Source organism: Maylandia zebra, linkage group LG1, assembly GCF_041146795.1.
Source record: "Maylandia zebra isolate NMK-2024a linkage group LG1, Mzebra_GT3a, whole genome shotgun sequence".
NCBI lineage: Eukaryota > Metazoa > Chordata > Actinopteri > Cichliformes > Cichlidae > Maylandia > Maylandia zebra.
In genome coordinates this window covers 19,892,546-19,907,615 of record NC_135167.1, presented here as the reverse complement: position 1 = coordinate 19,907,615, position 15,070 = coordinate 19,892,546, and the positions used below count along the sequence as shown (strand labels likewise).

At 41.1% G+C, this 15,070-nt stretch overlaps 1 protein-coding gene across 8 annotated transcripts in view; it reads left to right on the top strand.

Moving 5' to 3' along the window:
* nfat5b (nuclear factor of activated T cells 5b) overlaps positions 1 to 14,531 on the top strand; it is a 42,918-nt gene extending 28,387 nt beyond the window's left edge. For 6 of the 8 annotated variants that reach the window (XM_012916987.3, XM_004543132.3, XM_012916993.3 and 3 more), the window contains 10 exons: positions 325 to 511; positions 1,610 to 1,800; positions 1,932 to 2,104; positions 4,258 to 4,392; positions 4,480 to 4,532; positions 5,418 to 5,550; positions 6,221 to 6,295; positions 6,440 to 6,504; positions 6,698 to 8,459; positions 9,380 to 14,531. In XM_012916987.3, the coding sequence (XP_012772441.1) occupies positions 325 to 511; positions 1,610 to 1,800; positions 1,932 to 2,104; positions 4,258 to 4,392; positions 4,480 to 4,532; positions 5,418 to 5,550; positions 6,221 to 6,295; positions 6,440 to 6,504; positions 6,698 to 8,459; positions 9,380 to 9,618 (3,013 nt within the window). In that variant the 3' untranslated portion in view covers positions 9,619 to 14,531. The remainder of the gene's footprint in view (positions 1 to 324; positions 512 to 1,609; positions 1,801 to 1,931; positions 2,105 to 4,257; positions 4,393 to 4,479; positions 4,533 to 5,417; positions 5,551 to 6,220; positions 6,296 to 6,439; positions 6,505 to 6,697; positions 8,460 to 9,379) is intronic. The other 2 variants (XM_076882944.1, XM_004543133.3) reach the window with 1 other exon arrangement.
* Positions 14,532 to 15,070: the final 539 nt, after the last annotated feature.

The following is a 15,070-nucleotide window of genomic DNA, read 5'->3' as shown; positions in this document are numbered from 1 at the left end:
GAACGTTTTAGGAGCTGGGGATAGAAAATGTTTGGTTGATGGACACCCTCTGAACTCTGCATTGCTTAGAGCGCCATGGCAACTTCAGAGCAGTTTCACTGTTGTGACTGAGAGCTATGTACTGCAGCAAACCCCAGCCAATTGCATACAGATATATAATACTGTTAGGGTTCTTTTTATTTAAACTGGGGTTCTGAACCTAACATTGCTGCAAACACTTGCATGGATTAAGTTGAAGACTTTTTAATCCATCATAGGCTACATGAAAACGTTAGAATTAGAGATCATCTGCTCGTGTCTCTGTCAAATTGGTCTTTGCTGCAGTTCTGATGAACCTCAGACTACTATTCAGAAAGGAGGAACTCTCTCGATGCAGTTCCCACAAAAGAGTGAGGGGAAAGAGTTGAAGATCCTCGTCCAGCCTGAGACCCAACACAGAGCCCGCTATCTGACTGAAGGCAGCAGAGGATCCGTGAAGGACCGCACTCAGCAGGGCTTCCCTACTGTAAAGGTAATTGTAAAACCCCTCTGTAGTTAATGTTGAAATTCTACTGCTTTAGCATCCCTGTGTTTAACGTTAGCATAAGGTGAAAGTAAGTGCTGATATTGAATTTATTACTTGCAACATTTTCCAAAGAAGTTGGGGCACTCCTGGGCTTCCCTACAACTTTTTTTTTTTTTTTTTTAACAATACTGTATTGAACTGAGAAGACAAGTTGCTGTCATTTTGAAAGCAAAATGGTCCCTCAATTTTCATTTGAGCCTCCTAACAGATAGGCCTCTTGTGTTTTACGTATATCAAATGTTTTCTCCAAGTGATGGGTCTGGACTGTGTTCACTGACAATGATTTTGTGAAGTGTTCCACTTGTGTTCAAGTGGATATCCACGTCCTTGGGAGGATGAAATGAAGTGTCAGAGTCTGTAATATTTCATGAGACTGTTAGTTCTCACTGCTGTTCACAAATGAGGACGTTGGATGAGGAAATCAGCTCCTTCAGACTGTCAGTCACTTATCAGGAATCCAACTTTCACTTGAGTTCATGTGTGAAAACAGGGACCTAAGCTTTAAGGAGCTGTAGCTTGATGAAAAAGGAATTAAATTTTATGTACTCGCTCAGACTAAAGCTGAGCTGTAGTTAACCGACTTCAAAAGCAGACAAAAACCAGACGTTAGTCAGAACAGGCACATTGTCTTGTGTTTGATCATTCATTTGCCCAGGTTCTGCAGATGGTCACAAGGCAGCCAGAGCCCAGAAATGACAGGTGAATCCAAACTGATAAAACAATCACCAAAGCCATAAAGAACTAAAGCTGACCGATTTGCATCTGAAAGCAGAATCCAATAATAAATTAAGCTAACAATGTCCTTGAGCAAGACATTGACACCATCAATGTCAGGGCAGGTAGGTGAAGATGCACAAGTTCAGCTGAATGCACAGAACTGATTGGGCATTATATGATGGAATAGTGTAAACTGGGAGCTCATTATTAGCACAGAAGTTTCAGAAATAAGCAGTTCATAGTCCATAGTTTTGTATGAAAATGTTATGACACAGCAGATCTACAATGAGCTCCGTTTGATTGCTCATCTGTTTTTGCCTTGCACAGTTGGAGGGAGTGAGCGAGCCAGTGGTTTTGCAGGTGTTCGTTGGCACCGATGCCGGCCGCGTGAAGCCTCATGGGTTTTACCAAGCCTGCAGGGTTACTGGTCGCAACACCACAGCCTGCAAGGAGGTTGATATTGAAGGCACAACTGTTATCGAAGTGTCCCTGGATCCAAGCTCCAACATGACCCTAGCGTACGTGCTTTTAAAACTGAAATTGTGTCATTTAAGTGATAGTTGTTAGTCCTACTAAGAACATTTCCTTATAATTGCCAAAATCCTCTTGAGAGCAAGTAAACCCAAGTTAACACTGCCCCTCACTGCAGGGTGGACTGTGTTGGGATCCTGAAGCTCCGCAACGCTGATGTAGAGGCTCGCATTGGGGTGGCCGGATCAAAGAAGAAGAGCACACGTGCTCGGCTCGTGTTTCGGGTCAACATCCCCCGTCCAGATGGTTCAGTGCTTACACTACAGACTCCCTCATCTCCAATCCTGTGTAGTAAGTCATTTTTCTCATACTTTGACTGGAAATACTATGTTGTGAAGTCGGTATATTAGTTAAACCACTTAAAAAAACTTTGTGCAGAAAATTATCCAGCAAGGTTTAATTACAAGGTATTATTTACGATATTCATGTAGTTATGACAGGTTAAGTGTGCGAAAATGGGTAGCTGACCTGTAACATGCCTGTTAATAATGACTATAATAATGTAAACTGAATTTTTTTCAGCTCCTGTTTCTCCATTTTTAGAGTCAGAGATCAGGAGACTATTGTCTTCTGATATCAACATTTGGAGAGGAAGGAGACAAAGATCCCATTAGACTGAGTTGTTTAATAATGCCTACAGAATGCAGAAGTACAAAGGTGTGGTTGTTTTTATAAACAGGAAAGACGCTTAGGGCCGTAAGAAAATATCTGTGTCAGTGGATTTGGGAGAATTTGCTCTGAGAGTGGCAGGGGAGAAAGAGAGGGCAAGGACGAAACAATAGGTGTGTGAACTTCTATTGTTTACACGGAGCCAGCATACAACCCAGGGAAATATCTTTCCACGAAACAAGAAAAAACAGTAATCCTGCTTGGCATCTTAGTGTGTGTGCATGTCTGTACGTGTGCGTGTGTGGGGGCAGATATTACTCATATCATGGGGACTTAAATCTGTTTATACAGTCATATTATGGAGACTGTAACTCGTGACCTGACGAGGTAGTTATAAGATTGGGTTAGATCTGAGAAAGTAATGGTTATGTTTAAGGTTGACATGGTTAATAATATCCTTTGAAGTGTGTGTGTGTGTGTGTGTGTGTGTGTGTGTGTGTGTGTGTGTGTGTGTGTGTGTGTGTGTGTGTGTGTGTGTGTGTGTGTGTGTGTGTGTGTGTGTAGACAATGCCCCCCAAAATCAGTGTTGAAGGTAAAGGGTATGTTAAGCATTTACAGTTTTCTCAATACTTGGTGATCAGTTTTTCATTTTTGATAAAATATCTTTGAAATATTTATATTTACTGAAAGTTTTAATTTGAAAAGGCAAAACAAAGCTGCCAATCTCCTTAGAAATTTTTGTTTTCATATCCATCCATCCATCCATCGTCATCCGCTTTGTCCGGGGTCGGGTCGCGGGGGCAGCAGCCTAAGCAAAGAGGCCCAGACCTCCCTCTCCCCAGCCACCTCCTCCAGCTTGTCCGGGGGAATACCAAGGCGTTCCCAGGCCAGCCGAGAGATATAATCTCTCCAGCGTGTCCTGGGTCTGCCCCGGGGCCTCTTCCCGGTGAGACATGCCTGGAACACCTCACCCGGGAGGCGCCCAGGGGGCATCCTTGTCAGATGCCCGAACCACCTCAGCTGGCTCCTTTCGATGTGGAGCAGCAGCGGCTCTACTCTGAGCCCCTCCCGGATGGCCGAACTTCTCACCCTATCTCTAAGGGAGAGGCCAGCCACCCTTCGGAGGAAGCTCATTTCTGCCGCTTGTATCCGCGATCTCGTTCTTTCGGTCACTACCCACAGCTCGTGGCCATAGGTGAGGGTAGGGATGTAGATCGACCGGTAAATTGAGAGCTTCGCTTTTACACTCAGCTCCCTCTTCACCACGACGGACCGGTGCAGCGTCCGCATTACTGCAGCTGCAGCCCCAATCCGTCTGTCGATCTCCGGCTCCCTTCTCCCATCACTCGCGAACAAGACCCCGAGATACTTGAACTCCTCCACTTGGGGCAGGAACTCATCCCCGACCCGGAGTGGGCACTCCACCCTTTTCCGGCTGAGAACCATGGCCTCAGATTTGGAGGTGCTGATCCTCATTCCCGCTGCTTCGCACTCGGCTGCGAACCGTTCCAGTGCGAGCTGGAGGCCTTCACCCGATGAAGCCAACAGAACCACATCATCTGCAAAAATCAGAGATGAGATTCTGAGGCCACCAAAGCGAAAGCCCTCCGCCACTTGGCTGCGCCTAGAAATCCTGTCCATAAAAATTATGAACAGAACCGGAGACAAAGGGCAGCCCTTTGTTTTCATATTAGTTTTTTGAATCACTGCTTCAGTCCTTTCAGCATGAATTTCTTTGCTGTTACTGTTAGATTTCATTTTATTTCTGCCTGGGTTGCACGTATAAATAAAACTTTAAAACATAAATGCATGACGTGTATCTGCTGTGTTTACAGCCCAGCCAGCAGGAGTGCCTGAAATACTGAAAAAGTCACTGCACAGCTGTTCAGTGAGGGGTGGAGAGGAGGTCTTCATCATTGGAAAAAACTTTCTTAAAGACACCAAAGTCATATTTCAGGAGAATGCCTCTGGTCAGTAGTAAAGCTTTATGTTTTGCATGGTTATTATAGGTGAGGTCATTTCTCTGGTTGATGCTTTACATCGTTTCTGTGTTTCAGATGAGAAGTCATGGAAGGCAGAGGCTGAAATTGACATGGAGCTTTTTCACCAGGTGTGTTTTTTATCTATTTTTAATCTTTTTTGTGACAAACAATTATGGTAATGGCTAACGAGCTCAGTAGATAGATGCAGCCATTTCAGACTGGTAAGTGGCTTTAGATGTAATCATCTTAAATGGCTGCTGTTCAAAGGTTTGAGTAGTCTCATTGTGTTCTGACCTAATTACACTCCATCTTAAAGGCTATTACTGAGTGTGTCTCAACAGTCCAGTCTGAACCTTTGCTCTTGTTAAATGACATGACCAGAGCGATGAATCTGCAGCTGCCAAATGAAAGTATTCACATTTTGCTAAGACCTTGACACCCTCATAAACCAGTTTTACAGTTATCTGAAGTTGTGATGTGTATTGTTTGGAAAGGCTGAACAAACATGATTGAATGAACCAACTCGGCTAACTATGCTTTGATGATTTGAAAGATAATTTGGCATTACTTTGGTCGGTTAATGGTCTTCTGTGCTTCTTCATTATTGAGCCAAGTTTTACCGCCACCAGCTGCTGGTAGCTGGAAGTGCTACTGTCATTGATATTTAGTTGACATGGCTGCATGTTAGTGGCTAACACATCTGCCTCAGACACAATCAGATCCCAGGGTCAAGGCTGGAATGCTAGTGGACTCAAAGTGCTGGTCCCAAGCCTGGATAAATGGGAGGGTTGCATGTAGGATTAATATTAATAGCAAAATAATATCAATATCTGGTAGCTGCAAATCCATCGTCTACAGCGAGAGTAAGAAATATGATTTATTGCCCATTTATATTTGGTGTCACTGTGATGTCAGATGTGTCATAGAAATCTCTATAGCAGAATGCTGAAGTTGGGTAGTCTTATTGTTGTAGTCGTGTTTGCTGATGATTTTTTTTGTTTATCATCCCAAAGAATCACCTGATAGTAAAGGTTCCTCCCTACCAGAACCAAGTCATCACATCTAAAGTGTGTGTAGGAATCTACGTGGTGACGAATGCTGGGAGATCCCATGACGTTCAGCCATTTACTTACACTCCAGATCCAGGTTTGTTTGAATCCGTTTCACACTAATTCACATGAAGTGTGTCCTTTTTACAATCGGCTGATAGAAAGATGACCATGAAAATGTAATCGGGATTCTGGTAACCTTGCATGTAGCCTTCAGATTACTGGGTCATTTCCCACACATGGCTGATTAGATTTACTGACTGGTACCAAAGCAGACCAACCTAGTTAGAAAATAAAGCTGGATTGTATTTAACACCCCAGACACACAGGCCAAATTTTCACTCTCTAGGTGTTTGGCCTTGAGGAATACACATTCTTTTCCTGGTGACCGATGGTTGCCAGGGGTTCGCAAACCAGTCTATCAGCCTGTGTGATTGGGCCTTAAAAACTTTTTTGTTTTAATATATAATTATGCTTTTATGAATGTTCTTGTGTACAGTAGTCATAAGACTTACATCACTTCTTTGTTGAGTATATCAATATATTGTCATTGTTATTTTAGCAGTCATTACCTTTTAAATTGTCTCTTTACTAGTTAATTTGATATCCTTTTAGTCCTCTGGGTAAAACACTGTAAGGTGTGACAAAGTAACTAAACTAAAATTTAGTAAGCAATTTAATTAGCTGTCCACTCACATCATATGTAGCTTTACTTAACTAACATTTTTGCTGTGCATTGATTTTTGTCATTTTGCTGACACTTGCAGCAACAATCGATGTTCCTGTGAAGAAAGAGTTGCCTTCTCCAGTGAAGACGTGTTCTTTTGATGAGCAAATTAAAGGTTATTTTTTATTTATTTCAATTTTTTAACAAAGACACCAAGGTTTCCTATATATAGTAAAGTGAATACATGGAAAAAAATGTAATGTAATCCTTGCTACTCGTACGGTTGTAGATAGATCCCTGATGCCTTTGTTGTCTTTAGTAAAGAGAGAAGATGTCACTCCAATGGAGGTGACAAGCAACCTTCAGTCTTCAGGAGTATTTAAGGTGAAGCTTTTATCTTATATGTTGCTTTCATAATTTGTTTTAAAGTCAAGTCGTTCAGTTCGTTCATGTTTTATTGTCCCTGAAATAAAGCATAAAGGTAGTATTCTGTGTTTTGAAAAAGAGAATAACAGTGATGCATAACTGAAAAGCAAAGTGAAGCACATCTTTTGTGTTCTGTTTTGTGGGTTATCAGCAGACTGGTGATCTGTGCCCAGCCCAGCAGAACTCTGATATGACGGCAGGACATCTAAATAAAAACAGAGTATTCTCCAGCAACCTGTCTCAGCCTGCAGGTGATCCTGACAAAGGCCAGGCGCCTGTTTTTACCAGCGCTGAGCCCTTAAGCACCATCCAGAAGCAGGACATTGTTGCGGGCAGCTCGTTCTCTGTGCCTGCAGACTCTCTGCTTCAGCAAGGATCACAGCAGTTCCTTTTGGAGACCAGAGATGGCCTCAGGCAGGAGAGGCCAGGTGTCAGTTCTGGAGCTGTGGGAAGGTTGTGTGGGGAACCTGCATCTCAACCGCAGCAGCTGCCACTCTTTCCTCCAGATGAAGTAGCCCAGCTGGAAGAAGCAGTGAGACAACTAAAAGCCAAAGGATACTGTAACTTATCACTTCAATCTGACAACCCTATAACCAAACAGCAGCAGCAACACATCCAGCATCAGCAACAGATCCAAAAACAGCAAATTCAGCAGCAGCAACAGCAGCAGCAGGTTATGGAGAATCTGCAGCAGCAGCTGTTTCAGTCACAGATGCAGATGCACTGTGCCATGTTTCAGGATGCATCCCAGGCCAAGAATGGAGAGCTTCAGGTCTCATCACCAGGTGTGGTGACTAACCAGGGATCACTTTTCCAGCCGGACCAGCAACAGCAACAACAACAGCAGCAGCAACAGCAGGCAGCTCTTTTTCAGCAGGCAAATGATCTTCTTTCTATCCAGACAAACTTCCTCCAGCAGACCCCATCTCACTCTTCACCACCGATGTTTCACAATCCCAGCACTCTGGCAGAAACGCAGGATCCACAGGGGGCGCTGTTTCAAAAAGCCTCCCAGGAACAGGTCCAGGCTGCACTCTTCCAAAGCACCATGACAGTGCTACAGTCTCCAGAGCAGCAAGCCTCATCCCCTGGACTCTTCCTCCCCCAGACCTCTATGTCCAATCAGCTTTCAAACAACAGTTCCCAGCAACAGCAGCAGCAGCAGCAGTTGGCCTTCCTTAGCGCTTTACAATCTTCTTCCCCTGAACCACAGTCAGTATTTCAGACCCAGATCTCCCCCATCCAGCAGAGAAGCCCCATGGAGCAGGAGCAACCATCTCAGCCTCAACACCACACACAGCCAGCCCAGCAGGCCACCCTGTTTCAGAACATCTCCCCACATTCATCTACAAATTCACTTTCTCCAGGCCAGCAGCAGCAGCAACAGCAGGCTGGCTTGCTGTTTTGCAGCAACACACTTTCCACACCAGACCAGGGCTCTAGCATCCTTTTCAGTAACCAAGGCCAAATGCCTCCTTTGACCAACAACAGTCTAGTTTCTCAAGAGCCCCAAAACACCCCTCTGCCCTTTTCTCAAGCCAACATGGTGACGGTAACCCAGCAAGATCGCCCAGAACCCATGACCTTAGGGAACCCTACTGAACCACCACAGCAAGCCATGTTTCAGGAGCAACAACCTATGCAGCTGGGGAACAGCAGCAACAGAGAGGAGCAGCCTGTGGGTCTCTTCATGCCTCAGTCCACTATGGCCTCTCTGCAGGGGGGTCTGGCCGCTCAGGAGCTTGCACAATCAGCCGTGTTTGCCTCACAGAATGGCGTGGCAAACCTCCAGACAACTACGTCCTCCCCTGTTCAACAGCCAGGATCTCTGTTTCAAACAGCTGTGAGTGGGAGCGTCAATCAATCCAGCCAGCCTCAACAAGCTGGCCTCTTCCTTTTCGGTATCCAGAACGGTAAGGAATTTATTAGGCAAGTGCACGTTGTTGAAACTGCTGAAATGACTCAAAGTGAGAAGTGAGGAACAAGATTATCACTTAGTTACTTTTAGTTCACTCTGGTTGCTCTCATTAGAGTTGTTTCCAGATGCAGCAAACAGCTGTTTATGGCAAGAAAAGATACAGTTAGTAATTAGCTGGTAAACCTAAAGGAGTATTACATAGTCAAAAAGCCCATTTTTCTTCTTCATTATTTAGCAGAGCTAAAAAGAAGCTTCGTTGAGTGATGAGACTCACAACTTTGACTACTGAGCATTGCTTCGTATCTATTCAGTAGATTCACCACATCAACTTAAAGCGTGATAGAAAGTTAATGTGTTCATTGCATAGACAAGGGCTAGGCAACTCCAGGCTGTGTTGGATCAAGGACACATCTAAAACCTGCAGGACACCAGTACTCGAGGCCTGGACTTGCCTACCCCTGGCATAGACTGTATCTCTATGTATCACTACTTGTTTCTGCTGCCCTCAAGTGGCAAAAATGAGTTACTTCAGATTAAATTTCACATGTCTGTGAAATACCAGTATTAGAATTTATCCTTTTTATTTTTATTAATGTTCATCTTTAACATATTTGTAAAGTTGTTTTTTTTTTATCCCCATCCTTTAATTGTCCAATAAAAGAAAAACAAAACACAATTTTTAAGTCTGATTTATAGGTTGCAAATTGGCAAGAATTGAGTACAGTCAAATCTGGATTGTGAGGACTCATTATTGACAGTAAAGTAGTGTCTCCACTTTTCATTCAAATTTATGACCAAAGCATAAGTAATTAATAATCTGTTCACTGCTTACTTTATTCAAGGGCCTGTGGTTTGTTATTTTCTTGACTGTGGTTCCTGTTGAGTCATGAAGCTCTTTCTGTTCCTTCCTTGCAGAATGCGGCCAGTTGATGGAAACTCCTGGAAACACGCTGTCAGATCAGATAATAGCAATCAGCCAGTCTGGTCAGAACCAGAGAGAGAGTGAAGCGCACATCCAATCCCTGCTCAGCCAGTCCCTCTCTCAGTCTGGCACTGTGCCGAACACCATGTCTGCCTCTCAGAACATGGAGAAGATTGACGATCTGCTGGTCAGCCTGCAGGAGCCGGGCAGCAACATAACTCGTTCCTACTAATTGAATGCAGGTTTATAACTTTTTCTATTTGTAGGTCCAAATATTGTCTCTTAGGAATTTTATGTAAGTTAAACCTTTAAAATTAACCCTCAGTGATGTGTTTATTTGTGGTCACTTCATGTTTTGTTTTTTTCTGAACTATATGCATATGATTTGGTCTTCTTTTAAGGGTGTGTTAGGAAAGAACAGTTAAGATGAGCTAAAGATTTTATAGTGATCATGAAGATAAAGTGGACAAATTAATATTCGGATAACTAAAAGAAATGAAACATAAACATCTCTAACTCAATGACTGAATGGCTGAAAATGGCAATGGACTCCAGAGAAGGAAACTTCCGTGAAACTTTGAAAGATGTTGAATTTAGACCTCGGGAAAGACACTAACCAGCAATCCTTGGAATTTGTTAGAGTTCTATCTGTAAGTAGAATTTCACTAATGTTATTTGCAGTATCTTTTAGTTCTTGTGGTGTTTTCACAAATCACATTCTTTTTTTTTTCCTTTTTTAAAAACTTTTGTATTTTGGTTGCACGGAGCATGGATTGTGTGACACAGTGAGAGGAGTGCGGTATGTAGGGGTTGAAGGGGTTTTAGTTCAAGGACCACATGAAATCAGTTTGATTTCATTTCAGTGGGTGTTAGGGCAGTTCAATCACTGAACTTCAACTTTAAAAAGTTTAATAAACATAAGTTAATGAATCCTCCATTTTTCAAAAAGAAAACAAGAACCAACAGTCTGAGATGTTTTTGGTTTAACCTCAGTGTAGCATGACAGGCCATGAGTTATTTCTTTTTCAAGAGGGAGTTGGTTTAGACAGCCACTCTCATTAGTTGGATGATTTTTAATTACTTTTAACTACTGCTATTAAAAAAAACAACAGACTGAAGAGACCACAGATTGTGCAAGTTCTACAGTTTGTTAAAGTCTTTGAGTGGGCTGAATTGGCTCCTCTGCCCTCATGTTTGACACCCCTGGTAGGTAGCTTCTGTTGAGTCATGTGATCCAACAGTGTAGAAAATGTGAAAGAAGGCTGGAGCAGGCAGAGAAATGAGAGACAAAGGACGAGCTGTAAAAACGAATACACACTAATCTTATGTAATATCGCAATTAAGTTTTGTTTGTTTGTGGGTAATATTTCATTGTTGTAGCAGCAAGCTTGCACCCGATAGTGTAAATAAATCTGCTTTAGTTGTCTTTGTCACAAAGTGACTTTGGTTTCATCGATGATGGAAGCTCAGATGCTCACTAGGTGTGCTGTACTTTTCTGTGTTATATTTTGCTGCAAATCAGTCTTGTCAAGGCCAGTTGAGTAGACTGATGATGTGAAACACACACCAGTCAGCCACAATAATAAAACCTTCAATAGTTTAATGCAGTTTATCGCCCCGCTGGGAGAACTTGGTTCCTGACATTCATGAGGATAACTGGACCTGTTGTTTGACCAGCGTAAATACAGCTCAAGGAACATCACGCTTCCCAGATCCCAGTGATGTCAAGCATCGACAGTTTGAGCTGGAACAAGCCTGGTCTACGGACTCCTCAATTTACTACCGACCAAGTCCAGAAGGATCCTCGCCACCAGAGATCAGGACTCCGCCAGAGGTGTTCTTGAGGGACCCATGCAATATTAGGAAGATGGGTTTTAATGTTGTGGCTGATCAGTGTCTTTTTGAGTATGAAATACTTTGCAGTATCCACCACAGTGTACAGGCTTTGTAATGACGGCGTGACAAAATTTAAGGCATTAAAAAAAAAAAAATCATCACCAGGAGGCAGCAAGTTTGCCTGAAGCTGCCTCTTCTGCATTGTTTACAGTGAATATGAATATGGATCATAAAAACAAATTACCACGAGAGTCTGATTTAAGCCAGTATCGCTAAATGTGTCCAAATTAGTTACTGTATAACAAAAATGTTTTATAACAGTGTGAATTTTTGACATCTATGTTACAACTGTCACTGTTCATTCACGGAAAAAGCTAAAACATTATTAGTCCTTTATTTTATTTATCCAGGTAAAAATTCTCATTGAGATTAAAAATCTAATTTCCAAGAGAGACCTGGCATCGTACTAACATATTAGAATCCTAAAAGCTGTGCTGGAAAACTGGACAAATCAGGAAAAACTTACATTACCTGCATTAAAATGTTAAATGCTAACTTCAGATGACCTATATCTCGTATATGTACATGCACCTAGAGCAGAATATATTATATGTAGAATATATATATTATATTTTTATTGTGTGCTTTAGTGTCATTTTGTTGGTGTCATTCTGCGGCAGGCACGCATGAACAGGAGTAGTAGTCTTTTTTCTTTTTTTTTAAAGCCTTTCCAGCAGGTTATTAATGTGATTGATTCAGTGAATGTTGAAAAAGCAGCAGCATTCACTAATGCTACTGCACATCTCATCCAGGATAGTGTAGTAACATGCACGAATAGAGCCCGCTACGTATGTTTTCTTGTAAATGGATACTGTACAGTTTGGATACTGTACTGTACAGTTCATGTCGCCGTAAGCAGTTTGCCAGTGACCTCTGGACCAAAGGTTGACTCAAATCTTGCTCTGAATGAATCCAGGAATGATGGAAGGCCAGTTTTATGGCTCATGAGTTTTTATTCTCTTTTTACAGGCTTGCATTTTAGCTTTAAGATCAGCGTAGTTTTTTTTTTCTCTTCCTTTACAGAATTTACAGATTTTATTTTTAGATATTGTTCTACTGTTCACGCTTTCCCCCTCAATGTCATGTCTAATTTCCCTTTAAAGTGTGTGCACGAACAAGGTGCTGGTCTCTGATAGGATCGGCCCCGTTTTACGCCTCGTTGTTGCCGTGTTTTCTGTGTATAGTTTGTCAGAAGTACATCAACGCCGCTACATTTTATACGCTTTCAAATCTGGATTAGCTGTCGGTTAGGATGGAGACGATGTAAACAGGGCGTAAGTTGGAAGAGTTGGAGTGGTTTTTAAAGGGACCCGATTCCTGAAGAAAACCCGTCTTTGGAGAAAAGAGCTTTCTGAGACTGGCTTTCTTCAATTTGTGACTTTGTTTAATAACTAATATTTCCAGTGTTGAATATTTATGATTTAATTTCCTTTTGTTTGTAGATACTAATTCTTTTTTTTTTATCAGTTTAGTACTTGTGCCTCTTTTCAGAGAAGTATATCTTAATTTATTTGTGTGTTGGTTAGTCTCCAAATTGTAATCGCAGCTGTGTTTCTAACTTCGTGAATGACACAGTTCGTGATTCGGCAGCCACCCCCCAAAGAGACACGCACACATGCTGATACAGGCACCTTGCGATGGATATTTCCGTGCACAGTTCCTTCTGTGACTTGCAGAAGTTGTAGTTACACCTTTAAGCTGACGTCACATGTTTATTTATGGTTTGTAATTAGACCGAAGGTCCGATGTGACCAAATACTTAAAAACAGGGCAACAGTATTTTTACAATGAAAATCATCCTAAATGTGCATCATGGTTGTAAAAGTGTCATTTTGAGACACAGTGAATGAATGGTACACATAAGGGGGAGGTGATTACTTTTTTTTTTTTTTTTTTGGGGGGGGGGGGGGGGTAGTAGTTTCCTCAGTTGTGTATATTATGTGTAATTGTTGATCAGATATGAGTGTGTTTCCCTCATTTACACCGTCGTGTATGGAAAACAAGAGCGAGGTTTTTGTTTTATTTTGAAAAAAGTTCTCGTTTTTCTCATTTTATTTAATTTTCTTTTTCAGTAGAACAAGATGTGGTTTTCTTTTATTATAACCTATTAATATTATGTCAGCAGAGTCACACACATTTTAGTTGTTTTGTGTTTTTGTTTTTTTTTTTGTTTTTGTTTTTTTACCATATACACTGCTTAAAACACCCATAAAGATTGTACACGTGCCTTAACGAGATGTTGTAGCAACAGTCAGATTGACGTTTTACCATATCTGCTTGTTTAACACCTCGCTGGCCTTACCGGGGATGGTTAGTCCTTATTAAATAGAATGTTTCAAGCCATAACACTTTGAGTGCGCTTTAAGTGCTCGACAGTGACCAGATAAATGAGGTTGTGGTGGATTCATGTGTTGTGCAATTTGTGTCATATCTGACTTGTTTGTACTGAAGTACCCATTGCATTTATGTTGTTCGACACAGATGCAAAAAAGATTTTTCTCTGAAACTGCTATGCAGCTAATAAACCTTTTTAAATGTAGATCTATTACTTTTTGAACATATATTTTTCTATATAGCCTCTCCCATTTTTAGACTAAAGGAGAAACCAAAATAGATGTTCTTTGTTATTTACAATTTCTGCCTGGTTTTAATTCTGTTAGTCAAAATGCTAACTTTTCAGCAACAATTAAAGATGCTTTCTTGTGTTTTCGTTGAGACAAGGGTCACAAATGTGTGTTTTCTTTGTTCCCATCTTACTTAAAGGCTTTGTTAGGAGATGTGAGTCATACCTCCGTCTATACCAGTTGTTTACTGTGCAGTGGTTCCCTTTCTTCTGATGTCCCTCAGGGCATCCTGTTAAACAGGATGTAATTTTAATTGTCACGAGTCATTTTGCTCAGATCTGTCAGACCAGTAAAAGGTGGTGCACACTAGGTTTGTTCTGCAATTTGAAACGGTGTGGATAATTATCTTTGCCACAAATTCTCTACAAATTGTACTTTCCATTTCTCTGCCATATTTAAAGCCTAAGTGAACCACTCTTCTAGTAAACATCCGAAGGTGTAAAAATCTTCCTTTCTGTTTCTAACCATGTGAACAACTATCAAATCATCATTACCCAAAATATTAAAAAAACAAACAAACAAATAAATAACTTTTATATATCTGGCTTTTATTGGGACATTTTTACTCTTGCAATTAATTTTCTGTTAAACTTGCTGCTATCTGTAATAAATGTATTTACTTTAAGTTCTAGTTGGGTTTTTATTTCATTTTTCTGGTGTAAAACTATTACTTGGTTATGAGAGGAGGACACGACTTTTATTAGTTTTAGTTTATTATTTGGATGCCTTCTTAACACAAATTAGGTATTCCTAGTTTTGTGTTTGTTTTTCCACACTGGCTTTATGTAGATTATTTTCTGATGAAACATAGGATTATGTTTCAGAAAATAATAGTAGTATCATTTGGTATATTCTTACCAAAACACCCTTTTTTAATGAAATAAGTAGCAACAAAATATCAGATAAAGCAATCTGTAACTGAGAGTTTATTTATTGCGCCTAATGGAATAAAGTCTGGCAAAATCGTTTTTAAACGTTTCTCCTAAGCGTAGGATGGAGGGAGAATAAACTGGACCTACCTTATTCCAGCTTTAAATGTGTTGAAAGACGATATCAATTAAACTACACGCATTCATGCAGCATGAAGGCGACAACATACAAGTTATGAAACATTTCAGTTCATGTTAGATTTCAGAACATTTAGTAATATTAGTATGCAATTAA